This window comes from Netta rufina (genome assembly GCF_964035555.1).
Source record: "Netta rufina genome assembly, chromosome: 2".
NCBI lineage: Eukaryota > Metazoa > Chordata > Aves > Anseriformes > Anatidae > Netta > Netta rufina.
This window is the reverse complement of record NC_140124.1, coordinates 124518876-124537524: the sequence shown is the minus strand read 5'-3', so window position 1 is coordinate 124537524 and position 18649 is coordinate 124518876. Positions and strand designations below refer to the sequence as shown.

Below are 18649 nucleotides of genomic sequence, written 5' to 3'. Positions count from 1 at the left end.
AAAGTGCTTAATACCTCTTTGTCTGTAGAAAGAATGTCAGAGCACCTTAGTTTTCAGTTTAGGTTCTGATCAAGCAAGTATAGACAAGCTCATCTGTGGTCACACAAACCATTTACATTGGTAAGGACTTTGGGTATTCTTAGAATCAGAGATAGCTGTATGTGCTTTTGTAATACTGTCACCAGAAGGTTTTTCGCTTATAATTTGTTTAATATCTGATAATGCTTGATATGCTTAAATATCTGATCCAAGAATTTTCTCATGCATGGTGTCTTAATTCAGTTAACCACATTGTTTTGGAAACTGCACATGAAAATTGCAGCTGTTTTCATTGAACTCTTGCAGCAGATCTTCCTTTCCTGTATTTACTTAACAACCACAAGTCATGCTTGGTAATGTTATCAGTAAATGATTATTTATAGATGAATGTAAAGACAGAAAAGCCAGATTTTTCAGAAAACAAAAACAAAAACAAAAACAGTAGTAAGAAGTTAATTTTAAATGAAACGAAATTGTCTCTAAAGAGCAGAATGGTTTCCAGTTGACTATTGGGTTTCTACTTAACAGAATTTCTCTCTTTTTAGGAATAAAGAAATAAAGATCTCATTTTAAGCACTGGAGTAGTTTTCCATGGGGCAATCTTTCTCTGGGTCTCTCTACGGCTAAAATAGCTTGGTACAAATGCAAACTTTTATTCTTCAATATTTTGAGTGTTTTAAAACTTTGCACTGAATGCAGATAGCTATTGATAGTGTATCCCAATGACAGGTGCTGAATTCGGTGAAATTTTGCCTTGTAGTCATTGTGACTCCATAGCATAGTGAGTGATACGGAGCAGCATTGCAGTGACATTGCACGCAAGAGACACACATTGGGATAGGCAGCTTATTTTAGCATGTTTTGTTTGGGCTTATTTCCGTGTTTTTTGTGACATTAGTATTGGGTCCTGTGAAAATGATTGTCGTATTTTAGAATATGGCCACAAATGGAGAAAAAAAAGCATATAGCAGTTTAGAAATGACAGCTCTTTAAGCTAGGAAATGAATTTGTTTTGATACAAATGATATCTTAGTAATAAATCTGTAAGAGAAAAGTAAAAATATAGTGCTTTTGATCTGATATCAGCAAGTCACTGCATATATTAATATTTAATTTAAATTTTATAATTTTTAGTAGAGCTGTGAGCTGGACCATTCATTTTAGTTTAGTAGTAGACATGTAAAATTATGCTTTGTCTATGTTTCTCTAAAAATTTGTCTTCCAGACCTGTTGAATCTGCTCATGAAAGTATTATCAAACGCATTCTATACAAAGATCAAGGCAGGCTACCGGAGTAGGTTTGTTTCTCTATTTATTATTTTGCATACAACATTGGATCTGATAGACTTCTAAAGTCGTGGTATCTCTAATACGTTTCGAAAGGAAATTATTGAAAGTTTTGAACTTTACATTGTTATCTGAAGTGCAACAATGCTCAAAGCATTGTTTTTTTTTTTTCCTAAGCAAATACCCACATAAAAGAAAAATCTCCTAAAGCATGTATAGATAGGGTTGGCTGGGTGTTCATGAAGAAAAGAAGGAAGCGAACTGCATGATTTCCTGACTTCAAGGCTTTTGTGAAATATGCTTGGGTCCTGCTCACAAGTCCTCTCAGTTTTGTGTCCTCAGGCTCAAGTGTGGTTAAAACTTACGTGTTTTTTTTTTTTTTTTTGGATAGCTTTCTCTGTGGGTGAATTTAGACAAATGAGGTAAATGTGCCTTTTGGCAGAGTAGTGTTTCTTTGGAAGCTGCCTTATGTTTACTCCTTGCCACTCCATCACAGGTGCTGGGACACGAGAGGGGTTGGGGAGGGCTTGGAAATTTGTGTTCTGCATTGTGTTCTGCCTGCCAGCTTTGTTCTGTGAGTGAATCAAAACCTGTTCTCTACCCTGAAGAAATATCCTGCTGTTTACTCTCCAGTGACAGCACAGCTCAGCATTTATAGGAAACACGCTGCCAGTAGGAGTAGAGAGGATGCCATGGTACCATCGCATAGCACTGCTTCTTTGGCTTACAAAATCCCAGTCTGTAATCCCCTGTGACTTTCTTTCTTTCTTCCTGTAGTCCCCTAAATCTCACAACATATAGAATGATCTCAGTCAGAATTATATAAAGTCCATTTTGCCATTTCTGCTAAAGCTCATTCCTCAGCTTGTAGACAGGTAACCTATAAACATGGGCCATTTCTTATGAATTCGCATGAGCATTTTGTTTTCTTTTTGAGTTATTTTTATTCTTCCTTGTGCTGTTCTTTCAGGATGAATGTTGTTCAGCAGGCAGGACACAGTTATTGCTTTGGTGAAATAAATTATACTCCTGGCCTTTCCACTCTACTACATAACTGTAGGTGATTCATTTTATTTTTTGTACCTCTGCTTCCTAATCTATAACTTCATTTTATAACGGCAATGAAGTTTTTGAAGCAAAAATTTGAAATCTACAGATAAAAAAGGATTATGTCTGCATCTTACTAAAAAGTGTCCTACAGATCTACCAAAATATCAGCTCTATTGCAGGAGAAAGCTTGCATATGAAAAAGAAATAAAAATACTCCAGAATGAACACTCTAGCTTTTGCAGGAATTTGCAAATTCTAAACTTTAATTGAAAACAGAATAAAAGTGAAATTCTGCTTGCCTTACACATGTGTGAAATGAACAGTTGTACTATGGTGATGTGCTGCCAAGACCGTAACAATGGGACCTTTGAGAAATGTTCCTCTCCATTCAGTGATATACTCTGTGTGGTGACATGTGTGTGTACACAGAGATGAGAGGTATCGAGCGATGTGTTCCTTTGTTTTTACTCTTAAACCAAAACGGCTTTTTTTTGAACCCAGAAGCTACATGACCTGGTGTAGGCCACTGATGTGGACCTTCTGTTCCTCTAGGCACAACATGATGCCTGTTACTTTAACTGATGTTAGCATTACTAATGCAAAAAATCAAAAGATGGAGGAGTAACACAGTATGCATTTCAAGATGCCACAGGGATATGTTGTATATTCGCATACACAAAACATATTGAAGTTGTCATTTTGTGCAATTAGAGGAGGAATGGGAAAGTATTTTTGTGACCTCTGTTTAAGTGTATTTTTGTGGTGTGGGTAGACTGAAAAAGTATCTTTGGCAACCAAATTATTTTATATATGTGTTGTGAACATAGGGATTTTTGGACCCATAGAGGATTCAGTCCATCTTACTGCTATCACAGGGACTTTGCTGCAACTATTTAGAGGCTATGCAGAGTCTTCTCTGGAAGCAAAAAAGTCTACTTATTTTCATTTTTGTCAAAATGGCAGCATTCATTGGAACATGTCCCAAGATAAACTTTTCAATGGAAAAGGAAGACATTGCTTAATCCTGTGTCACTTTGGTAGGTATGTTACATGTGTAATTCAGTTGCTGTTGTTTTGACTCCCATTCTCTCCCATCCAGCATCTTACCTGTGACAGACATTTGTGTCTAAGCGTAGCTAGCCATAGTCAGTAAGCCATATAGCCTTGCTATCATGTTGCACCTGAGATACTATGCCATGCCAAGGGCATCCTCAGTGAGGCAGAGAAGCTCCTCAGATAAAACAAGAGAACTAAAATATCTCTAGCTTGATAAATATCAATGGGACAATGGTATATAATGAACAGTTAACTGAGTGTGTCTGAGCTAGGATCTTTTTACTCTTTTACAGTCTATGTCAGGCTCAGACAGAACTATTTTTCAGAACTACAATCTGAAAGACCAGGTTTGGGAGGGCTGGGAAAGGCTGTCCTGGGTCAATCTGAAGAGAAGCAGTACCCAGAGAATGAGGTGTGCTTGCTAGTGCAAACTTCTCTCCACAACACTTGGCTCTTGAAGGAAAAGGGAAACTTGAAAGACTATGCAAGGTCTTTTCAGTCTTTGAAATTATCTTTCTAAATGACACATAATTTCAGTAGACTATCCTGTGCTTTGGTTTGAAGACAGAAGGTCCTACATCACAGCAGCAGCAAGCTATGACAAGCTCTGGGAAAAAAATTAAAAATAAAAATACATTTGTAAGGTCTGACCTGAACTGGTTGTGTTGGGTACCACGAGTAGTCCTCAAATACATGTATAATTCAGCTAAGAGTGGCTGACCTGCGGTTGTTTTTTCCTGGAGACAACCACATTCCCTGAGAATTGTACAGTGACTTGTCAGCATTGAGTATGGATATGGCTAATACAGTAATTCTGAAAGGTACGATTTTTTCATTTCAGTGGAAACCAATCAGAAGAGAATTAGATATCTGTTGTAGCCCATATGTCTGTATTAACAATAGTTTCCCTATTTATTTCTGGAAGATGACTTATGCTTTGGTACAGAACTATAACATATAGCATACATCATCTCTATTTTATCATGAAAAAGGAGATACTACTGCTATTTTATAGTATATTTTTATGATTTAAGAAATTTGAAGATAGCTTGCACATATAAGCACCTGTGAAGATTATGGTTCAGAGTTTGAGGCACATCCAAAGTTTGCTCAAGTGCAACTTAATCATAGCATATCCTGAGTTGGAAGGGACCCACCAGGATCATTGAGTCCATCTCCTACAATTAAAAGATCATCTGGATGCCATTCAGCCTGCCTCGGCAACAGAGAACTCCTGCGTGCTTCTTGATCAGAAATGTGTGTTACTTCTATAGTCACAGCTTCTCTGCTGTTGAATCCGAGCATCTTCCTAGATCAAGACCTTAGACTGTGGCCCAAAAAGGGCAGCTCAAAGAAGGTTAGCTGAAAAGGCCAGGCAGGGGGCTGAAAGGAAGGTGTTCCTACATCACCTCCATGTTTCAGAACCTTCTTCATCAAGAAGCTGCAGACCTTCTGGTGGCCTCTGAGTGCAATAGATTATGGAGCAGTTGTCCTCAGAACTTTCTGTTTGTGAAGAGGTTTCAGAATTGATGATGCCCTGACTGAACCTGTTTCCTCTTTAGTTTCCTCTCTATATCATCCACCAGTCTCAGTGTCCTGTTTGGGAATCAGTTTTCCCAGGCATTGGGGTGCAATATCGTGGAGTCTGTGATCAGACTTTCACAGGTCCAGGATCCTAGAGCAACCTGCCATGCTGACTCTTGGAGATGGCTCTACCTTCACTTTCACAGCAAGGTTTGGGGCAGACTTTTCCAAGTAACCCATTTTGATATACCAGTATATTTTACTTGCCATGCTGTACCTTTAGTCCTGTTTAGAAATCCAGATCAATCTACTGTAGTTGGTATCTGGTCTGTGATAGTGGTCATTACTGGGTGCTGGAGAAGATGCTGCAAAGTGTCCTAAAATGGCAGCTGTGGAGCTCGTGTGCTCAAGTGTTTCCTTAAGCCCTGGTCCAGACATGTGGGGCACCCCCATTTTCTGAAAGATCAAGAATGTTACATGTTATCTGTAAGCTACATTAAAAAAAAAAATCTTGAAATTTGAACGGTATATAGTAATTTAAAAATACTTTTGAAATGATTGGCAGCATCTCCTACTCTAAGGGAGCACAGTGTACACTGATATTTTTATTTTTACTCTACAGTATTTCTGCTTACTAAGAATATCCTCTGAGGTTACCAGGTATATATAATGCGAATGCTGAGCAGTACTTCTAAGCCTAAACAGTTGCTGCATTTTGCCTCTTTCAGTAGTGGACTTGAAGCTGAATAAATACAGCATAAGTATTTTTTCTGAATGCTGAAATGAATGGATTAGGTCACTCTTTTACTCCCTTTGTGTTTCCTTTCTGTAAACTTTTTAGAGACCTGAGGTTGCTGTAGTTGTTTGGATCTATTTTCCAATGAAACATTATTGAACATAATTTATTATATTGGAATGAGTTTATTATTAGTTTTTCCCTTCCTTATGATATGGATTTTACAAATAACAGTTAGTGTGTTTTTTTCTTAACCACGTACCATTAAGTAGCAGTGTTACAATGTCTTGTGGAGCATTTTACACATGCAAAGGATTGTTTGCAATCAATCCAGAGGGGAACATGTCTGGAATAAATTTAAATAGTGAACACAGTTCTGGAAACCATTATGCAAAAACGACTTTAGAGAAATCTAATCATGTGAAATTGCAGTTTCATAAAAATTGAAAATGTGTTTAAGAAAGAGTAACTTAAAAGTAATAAATCAATTTGCAGTCTGAAGACATTTTTTTCTATACGCAGTTTCCTTTTTGTGGTAGCTTCTGTGATTTTTTTCCCACACTATAGCTCTTTGATAAATGTCACCTTCTTACTCATGAGATTGTTCTTCTCCTTCTCTTCTTTCAAAACATTAGATGAAAATGTACAAGTTATTTCAGTTTAATCAGGCAGATTTATTGATTTCCTTTTAGTTGTTTGTCTGTGAGATATACATGTAGTTTGCTATACCTTGTAGCACAGTATCCCAAGCTCTTACAACCCCATTATGCAACCCCAGGCTGCAGCTCATCTGACTGAGGATGGGACCAAACAGTATGGAGCCTGCACACTGCCAGGGAGAGCAACTGGCACACAGAAACGATGTGGAGATGGAGATTTTGGAGTGAAGATGTTGTTTTGAGATAATTCGGTAATCAGGTTTCTTCTGATGTGCTGTGTAGTGAGACTGCAGCACCTGAGCAAATGTTGCTGTGCTGCTGGAGTTTGATTTTTTTGTGGTCTCAGACGTGGAAGTGTGCGGCAAAGACCATCCCTTACAACCCATCTGGTCTTTCATGCTTCCAGCCAGACACTACGGGAAGCAGAACAGGAGCATCTTGAAAGGGATGAGTGCTGCAAAATGCATTAGGGAAGAAAATAGATGGAGAATATGAGAACAATCTTTGGAAAATAGCTGTAGTTGTATGGTCAAGAATAAATGGATCTTGCTAAAGGTATCTAATTTTAAGGCTGAGGTAACTGACCTTGGCTTAGTTCAGAAGTTGATTTGGGATTTGCAGAAGTAGAAGAGGAAAGGAGTGGAACTGACAGGATTTAAGGGCAAGACAAATGATAGCCTTTAAATTATATACCTTTAAAAGCTGGAAATGAGAGCAAGATTTCTAAATCTCAGCATTCAGTTCTTGTCAGCAAGCAACAGATATTTCTGTCTGCTCCTGCTGATGTCTCACAATTATATCTGTACTGGGAGCTGCAGAAAGTTTTCCTGGGTCTGAGGTCCAGTGGCATCTTGGCCCCACTCTAAGATGAAATATCTGCCGTCTTTTCTTGCCTCTTTCTCTCCCTTGCTCCTGGCAGCACTGGCACACAAGCCAAATGGGAGCTGCGATGCTTTCTCAATGGATGATTGAACTGCAAGAACTGGAGGCTTCACTGTGTGGAGTATTTTGTACAAGACACAGCAGACAGGAGCCTACTCTGTTATTTTGAGTGATAAGGATTTTGCTGTCATCCAATGTTCAGACCAATGATATTGTAAAATATATGCTTGTAGGTTTGCATGTGAGATTTTTTTTTTCATTTAACTTGCTTTTTAAATTAGGAAATTTCCTTAATAATAACATTAACATTTTAAATGTCCTGAACAAGGCAAGAGTCTTCTGGAAATATAGTATATGTGAGCTCTTGGTACCGGTGTGTACAACAAGGCTAAGTCTGTGGCTGCACAGTTTAAAAAAATAATTCTGTCAACCTCCAAAATAGGAGTACTTGATTTCTAAACTCTGATGGTTCTTTTAAATCCAGCATTAATCTGATGGTAACTAAGTTGGAGTGTTGGAGTCTGTTCTTTGGTGCCATGCATTATTTTTATTCTTTGCTTACCATTACTTATATTTTTTCTGTTAATATTTTAAAATTTGTTAAGTTTTTATTCAAAGGAAATGTTACCAAATATGAAAAATCTTGTCAAAATGATATCTGCTTTCCATCCAAAATGCCAAAATACTGTATACTTCCATCTGTAATTTGACTGAAAATGTGCAGAAAGCAGTAATTTTCTTACTGATATTTTACTTACACAGAAATTGCTGCCTTTGAAGATTGCAAAAAAGGGCTCTGAAATTTCTGGGGTGCAAAATTCCCTGCTTTAAGAGGCATCTTTCACTTTTAGATCCCCAATTTACATACAAATAACTAATGAAGTGTTATTGATTAACAACTCTGATCTTTTATTTCCTCAGCTATCATGTATGTAATGGGAGCACTTGGTCCTGCAGCTGGCTACTTACTGGGAGGACTTCTTATTGGTTTCTATGTTGATCCTAGGACAACTGTTTATATTGACCAGAGTGATCCCCGATTCATTGGAAACTGGTAAGGGTCAAGCATTTTTCAGAATGACTCTCTAAATTGCCAGTAGGAAATTGGGACAGGGTCGGAAATCATATCCCTTGAGGGCTTGTTTGGGTCTGTAGGAGGAGGCTGAGGAAGAAGAATATGCTGTATTGATTATGATACTAGCTCCTGACAGAGAGGAAATGCTGCAGAAACACGTGTGTAGACTTAATGGAAAACCTCCTGCTTTTGGCTCCAGGACTTCCTCTGACTGACACAGTTGGTGCCGATTGACAGCACTCGGCACAGGAATGGCAGGACAGCATACTGGAGATTTTAGGAGGTTGTCAAGAACACTGCTGCCCAGAGCCTATCCCTTCCTGATGGAAGCTGGGTAAATCCCAGCTTTGGTTTTCCAAAACAGGCAGCTAGAAATGCTGAACTCTGCAACCCAAATGAGAAATAGTAAACTCATTTACGGTTGTCTAGGAGAAAGAGATAGGATGGTGTCATAACATAGCCTTTCTGGTCTTGTTACTCTGGGTGATGGCTTGTGTTTGAGTAGCAGATGATGTAAACCATCACATTATTCTCTAGTAAACAGTACGTTGCCAGCAGTGCTGAGATGTAACAACCGTAATCCTTAGATGATGTCTTTGTGCAGCCTTTGATATGTGGCCTGCTTGGAAATGTCTTCTTGAGGAAGGGTGTCTTGAGGGGGCTTTGACTGGCTTTTTTTTCCCCAGATAATTCATAAATATGTCTTGAAATCTTCATGCAAGCCCAAGGAAGACTGAAGTTTGTCATCTCAGGAGGAAGCCCCTGCTGTGCATCTCAGCTGTTAGTTGTGTTGGTGGTTTATTTCAAGGAGCTTATCAGCATCCTTGAATCATCTTGTTGGCTCTTTAGAGAAGCTGGGGGGCTTGCTTTTGTTTCAGCACATCTTTGATGTGTTTTTTCTCTGATTCTTGACCCCAGTATTTTATAGAGTACAGTTTTAGGTCTTGTGCACTGGATTATTATTTGTCACTATGCCACTTCAGTTAGACCATATCTGTTTCTTTTTATCCTACAGTGATCAATCCTGACAGTTTGATATGAAAAATCATTCTTTAGAGTGTTCTTAATACTTTGAAGGTTTATCACTGCTTTATATGTCTTATTTAGCCCAAGAGCATTGCTGCACAGGTCTAGCCGAATTTTGAATCAGAGAAGATGAAACCTGAGAACTCAGTTCACCTGTGACCTTGGGATTAATGACTTTGTGCTCTCATCCATATACTGACATATCTCACAGGAAAGATCTGTGATGTGAATGTGCTACAGTGTTAAAAAGAGCTTTGACTAATTTTGAATAAGAGATTTGAAACCAGAACAAACTATTATACATTTCTAGTAAAATTCTTATGTTTATTGTGCTTTTAGGGAAATGTTTCAGTTATTCAACTGAAATCTCAAACAGGCCCATAAATACATCCATTAATTGAAATCAGCGGGGCTATGTGAAAGTGAGGCAGGCTTTAATTTTGAGTTTGTCTATAATGTAACCACTGAGGTAGCTGCCTTGTAGTGTGAGCACATCTCTGTGACTGTAGCTTAAACACATAAGTTAAGGATAAAATAACCAAAGCAGCATGGACATAACCAAAGCTGCTTCTCAGGCCATGTGCACCGAGTTCTGTGAAGCAGCTGATGGACTGCCACTACTGCTAGTACACAGCTAGCTTGGATATCTGTAATGTTGTCATAGCCAAGTGTGCAAGAGAGATCTGGCAAAAAAATGCCTGTCCTTTCTCATGAATTACAAGTTCAACTTCCCTCCCTCAGAAGACTGAGTGCCAGGGTTGGATCCTCAGCATCTTTCAGGAGTGCTGTAGCCAATGAATCTGTGGCAGTAGTGGTGAGAGGTCACTTTGTACAAACATTTCTGTGCTCAGGCTTTGAGAGTACCTACTGTGCCAGGCCTTGCAAGCAAAAGGGACTAAAGAGTGTAGTTTGTGCATTTGGAAGATTTTATGTTAAACAGGGTTTTATGTATCTTCAATATCACCTAAACAGGTATCTTGGTGATTTCAGTTTTAGACAGGGGTGCTGGTAGAAGTGATGCAAATAAGACTGAAGGAAGGGCAGGAAATCAGCTGTCACAGCATCTCAGAAAGCGAGTCATGTTCTAGCCAGCACAGAAAAGTCATTAATTTTCTCCATCATGTTGATTAAATTGGTAGATTGGCTACTGCCAAATGGTGCTCCAGGTTGCTGTATTACTCTGTTGGTTTTTGGGTCTCTACTTTTTTTTTTTTTTTCTGTTAACTTTCTCAAGAGTATTGCCTGTTATCAAATCTCTGATAATTAGTTTCACTGTCTGTGGTGGCTTCTAATAAAAGTTCAGTGGCGCTTAGAGCATCTGTGCCTTATTCTCTTTTCTTTTCTGAAGCTTTATCTACCCTTTAAAATTACAATCCTAATGGTGTTACCACTGGTCCTTTGTCCCTGGTTACAGAGGGCTCTGAAAGTGTAGACTTTCCTTCCATTGAAGTCTATTTTCTGGGACTGTGACATTTTCTTCTTGCAGGGAAGTGCCACATATCCAAATTTATTTTTATGTATGTCATCTAACAATTTGAAATATAAGAGTAGTCTAGCACTTCAGAGAGCTGACATGCTTTTCAAAAGTAGGGTGCAGTTGAGATAAGTTAATGGGCAGTCATATTTGAGATTTCTCAGCCTCATCTCCTTTGAAGTGAATTAGTGTCTTTGATTTTCATCTTTCCTTTATTATAGCTGTAAGGTTCCTAACTCTACTTATCACAGGAACCAGTGGAAAAATTCCACTATTAAAGGAGGCAATGATTACAAGATAGTAAATATAGCAACAGTGATATACAACAACAAAAATTGCTCAGAGGTCTGTTTTTTTACTTAAGCTGCTCCTTTCTAAGAGGTATTTTGCATATATGCAGGACAGGCAACCTGGTTTATCTCATGTCAGACCTGATAAAGTAAGTGCTTCTCTCAGGGTTATTTCTGATTTGATTTTCCTCGTTTCACAGAACTTGGGTTGCACACCTGGGTTTTGCACACCTGTTTTTTGTAGGTGCTCTGGGCTAAATTACAGGCCAGCTGTCTTTGCCATCCCATCAAATGTTTAAAACTGCTTTTTATTCAAGTGTGGTAACTGTGGGGACATCTGTTAGAAATCATCTGTCATGTTGTTGTCTTTAAGAACTGCTAATGTGAGGTATAGGGATCTCGTTAGTTGTGGAGTAGCCCTTGGCAGTCTGTCAAGTGCTTTGAATCAACTTTTCTTTTGCTGACACTTTTTGAAGTGTTTACCTAGTTCTGAATCTGTTTAATACTTGGATCTTCTTATATCGTCTTTCATCATCATTCCACACAAGTGGAAGAAGTTTAAAGGAATTCCTCCAGCACTGTCTGGTCCTTCCTTAGCTTTAATTGCTTTTATTTGAGGTCTTAAGGCTTGTGCAGATGCCTTTGAGGTATTCCCCTGCATATTTTCTTTGACTTCAAGAACACAGGAAATCAAGGGCTTTTTAATTAATACAGATCCCATTCTGACCTCTCATTTCCCATTGTAGGTGTCTTTATTATTTTTGATATCCTCTTTTGTCTGTTTCCGAGTGCTTTGATACTGCTCCAGGAAGATGTGAAATGTAGACAGTGCACATAATTACATACACTGCTGCATTTGTGACATCTCCAGCACTTGGTATGCTGCCATAATGGTCCCTTTGGATTAGAATTTCATCTCGTGCTACATCACAAGGCCCTGTCTCCTTTGCTGTTTCCCGCTGAGTGGGTGGTTTCATATTTCTATCTGTTATTGCCACAGATTGTTTCTTTGATCAGTGCTTTGCAGCTTCTGCCTTTGAGGTCCTGAAAGGGATGTTACTAAAGTTTTATTCAGCCTGCCTATATATTCCCTATTCGATAGTGCTGACTGATCCTTCTGAAAGACTGTTTGCTAATCCATGTATTTTATCAGCTAAAATGAGTGAATAGGGGATTTTCTGTTTATGTAATATCAAAGCAAGTGAAAACTTTCAGTAACTTAGAGTTGCCTCACAAAAGCTCCCTGCACAATCTTCCTAACAAAATCAGTGTTACACATGGAAGTTTGTTTGGTGTTTGCCTTTGCATAACCTGTTATCACACAAACCATTACACACGTGTATGGATCAGCCTTTGTTTAAAAATATAGTTTGCAATATGTTTGCATGGCAAAAGTGATGCCAAACATTTTTGTTTGTTGTGCAGATAATCCTCTCTTCTCTATACTTTTAAATGTTAAAAATGTGCACAAATATTTAATTAGTAGCTTCCTGAGGTAGCTTACTTTATTAAGGGTAAAGGACGTACAAAAATATAAAATTTGTCCCGCAAACTGTGATTTGAAAGCAAAGAGCTTCAAACTTTCATTCTTGTGCTTCGATGTTGGAGTAAGGTGATTAACTTCAATGAAGCTTCCAAGCACTGGTGTAAATTAGGTTAGTACCTAATGACACCCACACTTTCAGTACACTGCAAGAACTCGGTGGGTGACTTCTGAGGTCATCCTTCTTTATGGAAGCATTGGTGTGAGTTAGACATATTTCCCTGCAGTCTTTTAGTAGAGGAAAATGCAGAGGAAAAAATATATTACCTTATACTCGACTACCTGCCTTCTGACTGCTGAAGGTTAACTCTAGTGTACTTTCCAGTAGGCCCCATTGCACATCTGGTAAGGCCCTGTTGCCCATCTGTGTGACCATGTTAAAGTTACTGAAGGTTTGTGGCCTCAGGGAAGATAATCGTGTGTATACTGTTGGCCCATTTCTGGCACTGCATCCTGCATTATCCTTCTCTGTGAGTAGGCCCCAAGTTGTTCAGTGTGAGCCAAGAGGTCTTCATAGGGCAGATTGTGTCCCATTCTTATAAAACAGAGGGAGAGAAGAGGGATTTATTTGTGAAGGGGTGTCGTGGTTCCGCTCGAGTGGGCAGCCGAGCTCCACCACAGCCGCTCTCTCACTCCCCCTCCTCAAAGAGGAATGGGGAGAAAATATGTGAAAAGGGCTCAAGGATTGAGATAAGGACGAGAAAATCACGCAATAATTATTGTAACGGGCAAAACAGACTCGGCATAAGGAGATAGTAAGATTTATTGCCTACAACTAACAAGCAAGAGAAGTGAGAAAACAAAGGAAAAAAAAACAAAAGCACCTTCCCCCCATCCACCCTCTTCCACCTCCTCCCCCCGAGCGGCGCAGGGGAACGGGGAATGGGGGTTATGGTCAGTCTACAGCACTTCTTCTCTGCCGCTCCTTCTCGGTCACTCTCGTCCCCTGTGCTGTGGGGTCCCACCCACGGGATGCAGTCCTTGATGAACTGATCCGGCGTGGGCTTCCCACAGGCAGCAGCTCTTTCAGAACTGCTCCAGATATGGGTCTGTACCACGGGGTCCATCCCTCAGGAGAAAACTGCTCCAACCTGGCTCCCCTACGGGCAGCAGCTCCTGCCAGATCACCTGCTCCTGCGTGGGCTCCTCTCCACGGGCTACAGGTCCGGCCCAGAATCTGCTCCGGCAGGGGTCTTCCACAGGCGGCAGCCTCCATCGGTGCAGGGCCACCTGCTCCACCGTGGTCTCCTCCACGGGCTGCAGCGTGGAACCCTGCTCCACCGTGGTACTCCATGGGCTGCAGGGGGACATCCTGCTTCACCATGGTCCTCACCACAGGCCGCAGGGGACTTCTGCTCCGGCGCCTGGAGCACCTCTCCCCCTCCTTCTACACTGACCTTGGCGCAAGGCTGTTCCTCGCTCCTCTCACTCTCCCGGCTGCTGTGTGGCGCAGCGTTTTTTCCCTGTCTTAAATATGCTCTCACAGAGGCGAAAAACAACATCGCTTATTGGCTCGGATCTGGAAAACAATGGGGCCCTTCCCAAACATGGGGCAGCTTCTAGATCTTTCTCACAGAAACCACCCCTATGGCTCCCTGCTGCCAAAACCTTGCCACGTAAACCCACTACATTCCACCCCTCGCCTCTGTTAAAAGCATATTTAAGACTACTCACAACATACTCTTACTTTACAATTATCACAACAACCTTCACAAACTTCACTTACATCAAAAAGAAAAAGAATTCACCACACCAAAATAAACATAACATCATCACAGCACCGACAAGGTGGACATTTTACACACACACCACCCCTCGTCCCTTCACCACACTAACATATCACAGTTACTGCTTTCTTAAATTCTTCACAACTTGTACATTCCTAACAATCATCCTGCACATATTTTTGCCCGTTACTTCTACTAACTATCATCCTTATCTCAAATTCCTCGAGCCCCACGTTGGGCGCCAAAAAAGACTGTCGTGGTTCCGCTCGAGTGGGCAGCCGAGCTCCACCACAGCCGCTCTCTCACTCCCCCTCCTCAAAGAGGAATGGGGAGAAAATATGTGAAAAGGGCTCAAGGATTGAGATAAGGACGAGAAAATCACGCAATAATTATTGTAACGGGCAAAACAGACTCGGCATAAGGAGATAGTAAGATTTATTGCCTACAACTAACAAGCAAGAGAAGTGAGAAAACAAAGGAAAAAAAAACAAAAGCACCTTCCCCCCATCCACCCTCTTCCACCTCCTCCCCCCGAGCGGCGCAGGGGAACGGGGAATGGGGGTTATGGTCAGTCTACAGCACTTCTTCTCTGCCGCTCCTTCTCGGTCACTCTCGTCCCCTGTGCTGTGGGGTCCCACCCACGGGATGCAGTCCTTGATGAACTGATCCGGCGTGGGCTTCCCACAGGCAGCAGCTCTTTCAGAACTGCTCCAGATATGGGTCTGTACCACGGGGTCCATCCCTCAGGAGAAAACTGCTCCAACCTGGCTCCCCTACGGGCAGCAGCTCCTGCCAGATCACCTGCTCCTGCGTGGGCTCCTCTCCACGGGCTACAGGTCCGGCCCAGAATCTGCTCCGGCAGGGGTCTTCCACAGGCGGCAGCCTCCATCGGTGCAGGGCCACCTGCTCCACCGTGGTCTCCTCCACGGGCTGCAGCGTGGAACCCTGCTCCACCGTGGTACTCCATGGGCTGCAGGGGGACATCCTGCTTCACCATGGTCCTCACCACAGGCCGCAGGGGACTTCTGCTCCGGCGCCTGGAGCACCTCTCCCCCTCCTTCTACACTGACCTTGGCGCAAGGCTGTTCCTCGCTCCTCTCACTCTCCCGGCTGCTGTGTGGCGCAGCGTTTTTTCCCTGTCTTAAATATGCTCTCACAGAGGCGAAAAACAACATCGCTTATTGGCTCGGATCTGGAAAACAATGGGGCCCTTCCCAAACATGGGGCAGCTTCTAGATCTTTCTCACAGAAACCACCCCTATGGCTCCCTGCTGCCAAAACCTTGCCACGTAAACCCACTACAAGGGGTATTTCTGGTCATGGTAGCAGAGCAGAGCTGCAAGGTCCTAGGCTTAAGCCCTGGCATGAACTGCAGGACATTGCCTGTGTACAGCCAGGCTTCAGGAGCTCTTCACTAGGAAGGGAGAGGGTTGGACAGTCAGTGCACTGAGAAGTTGGCACTGGAAAGCAGAACAGATTTAGCCCTGATATATCCATCTGGACATCATGCCATGGATAATGCTGTGGATAACCTTTTTCATGTTCTCCGGAGGAATACTATATTCCTTTACTGTGAATTATCTGAGAAAGGCAAAGTAAAAGCGAATGCCTACTTCTAAGAGCTTGGTACTGAGTAGTTATCAGAAGTGAAAACTTACAGGAATTCAAACCTGGCGCTATTTCAGAAACCATTTGCTGGTTTCTGTATAAATACCTTTATCAGTAGGAAAGCCAACAGAAACATCTTCTAATTAAAGGTTTTAATGCAGTAAAAGCTCCCCTCCACTCAATTAATTTACTCTAATTTCAGTGTTCCATATTTTGCAAATTTGTCCTTCCAGCTAGTACAGCCTGTAATAATCACTTTGGTGTTTTTATTTCATGTAATGCATTGGCTTTCATTTCTGTTCCTATCTCCTGGCATTAGGTGGAGTGGATTTCTCCTTTGTGCCATTGCAATGCTCCTTGTGATATTTCCAATGTTTACCTTTCCAAAAAAGCTTCCTCCTCGACATAAAAAAAAGAAAAAGAAAAAGAAGATGAACTCTGATGATGTATCAAGTGATGATGAAGTCATGAAAGAGAAAACAAATAGCAAAATGCAAGCAGACAGTGCAGTTCCTGCCTCTATGGGATTTGGAAAAAATGTTAAAGGTGAGGTTTGTTTTTAAGTTTTAAATGCTTTAAATTTTGTTTACAGGTTCATCTTCTAGGGTTGTATGAAGTGCAATTGAAGGCAGATTTATTGAATGTTGTATGTAATACTATACTTTGCTATTGACGGTCTTTTAAAATTACAAAGTACACCTGCAAGAGTAAGACATCACTTTACATAAATTACTGAAGCATTTATTGTGTACCAGTGACAAATAGGTAATAGGGGGTCTGTTTGCTATAGTTGTATGGCAAACTGTAAGGTCATATAACTATATCAAACTATATGACCTTTATTACCAGGCACATTTGTGCACCTTGCAGTTTGCAATTGTCGTACTTGCTTAATCTTTTCTTCACAAAATAAAGTGCTCTTCTGAAAAATAAGCAAAACAAGAAAAAAGGAATTCTAGTTAAGTGATTTAAATTACTTTCCTCTATTTTAGCAAGTTAACTGGTGAAGATTGTTTTATTTCATATGCATTACCTGGCTATTATGTATTGCAAGCTTTTTTTGTTTTCCAAAGGCAAGGATGAATGAAACCTGTGCTAATTTTGAAACAAGAAGAATTCAAAAGATGGACAAGTAATGTGATTTTTATTTTATTCAATGAGTAAAATATTAATGTGAAATTTAACAGTCACTACTAGTGATGGATAAAATGCCGTGGGAAGAAATGCAGTGTTGTTAAAAATGAATCAATGTGAAGCAAGTAACTTAGAAGTTTAAAATGTAGGCTTAAAAGTGTCTTAATATTGAATAATACAGGATAAAAATGAACAAAACTTAATGCCTCTGTGTTATCGATGCTGTTTTGTCCACCCTGATTTCTGTGATATGAAAGCTGTGTTCCAGGTTTATGATACTCTGATGAAATTAGGACTAAGAGAAATCATGAAATGTCATTTGTATCATTAGACATAATTTGTACTCTAAACTTTTTTTTTTCTTTTTTTTTTTTTTTTTCCTTCAAACCTTTAGGCCTCTGACTAGCAAAAGTAGTTGTGGGGTTCTCCTATCAAGGTATTCTTACTAGGTCAGGGAGGTAGGAAACAGGAGATCAGGCTGGACTTCTTTCTAACCACTGCCGGCAATGTCACAGTAGAGCAACTGCTTCATCCTGTAGGTGTGCCTGGAAAAGATACAGGTGTTTAGCCAAACTCTGCAACTAGAGGATTTTCATGATGCTGGTTCTCCGTTTCTGAACATAATTTCACCTTCCAGGTCATGTCGTAAGAGTCTAAGGTATATATCAGCCTAAATGTGTATCATACCTTCTACTAACAAAATCCTACATTAAAATAATAATTGTGCCTCCAAATTAGAGCTTCTTATATACAAAACATTTGAGTTTCTTTAGAAGAGAAACTTCACCATGTGGAACAGTGAAAAACAGCATTATATTCCACATGTCAGAGAGACACTGAGCGAGTCAAGATAACACAGGGAAAAGTATTTTGCTATAAGCTGATAATAGCTTTCCTATTAGGTGTCATTTGCCCTAGCAAAGAGGGCCTGCAGCAGGAATGCACTGTCATTTAATTATTTTTCAAGTTTAAGTGGGCTTTATGGAGTGAGATCATGCCTCAAGCTTCTCAGTTGATGTAATGTCATTTATAATGGGAAGGAAAAAGGACCACATGTGTCTAAGTCATTTAGCATTGCTTCTGAGATGCAGTGTACAATTTATACTTCCCATTGAGTTTCAGGGCTTCATCTTTTAATAGAATGTTATGGCAGAAACTCCGCTTAGGCAATAGCTGGGGGACAGATGATTTAGTAGGTCACATCTTCTGTTCCGTACTAATAAATACCAGTGATGTCGCAGTCTGTCATGACAGAGGTCAGTGCCATTAACCTGTAAAGTCTGTGCATCTTTGATAGGGAAAGTCTCATGGAAGAGACTGTTTACTTTGATCTTCTGTTCTGACATTGTCTTTCTTGGGAAACCTTGTCCTGCTGTAACTTGCCCTAATTTCATTGAAGTTAGTTTTCTAGGTGAATGAAAAGGTATTGAAAAGTTGTGATAGGAGAGGGCTAGGGTCATTTTTCCTGCAATAGCTGCCAGCACAGTCTGATGATACAAAACAAAACTGGCTCCCACTGCAAGTATCTTCCAACTTCAG

The 18649-nt window shown here is 40.4% G+C and overlaps 1 protein-coding gene across 2 annotated transcripts in view; it reads left to right on the top strand.

Moving 5' to 3' along the window:
* SLCO5A1 (solute carrier organic anion transporter family member 5A1) overlaps positions 1 to 18649 on the top strand; it is an 82624-nt gene that overhangs the window by 24144 nt on the left and 39831 nt on the right. For both annotated transcript variants that reach the window (XM_084306953.1, XM_084306954.1), the window contains 2 exons: positions 8155 to 8287; positions 16296 to 16522. In XM_084306953.1, the coding sequence (XP_084163079.1) occupies positions 8155 to 8287; positions 16296 to 16522 (360 nt within the window). The remainder of the gene's footprint in view (positions 1 to 8154; positions 8288 to 16295; positions 16523 to 18649) is intronic.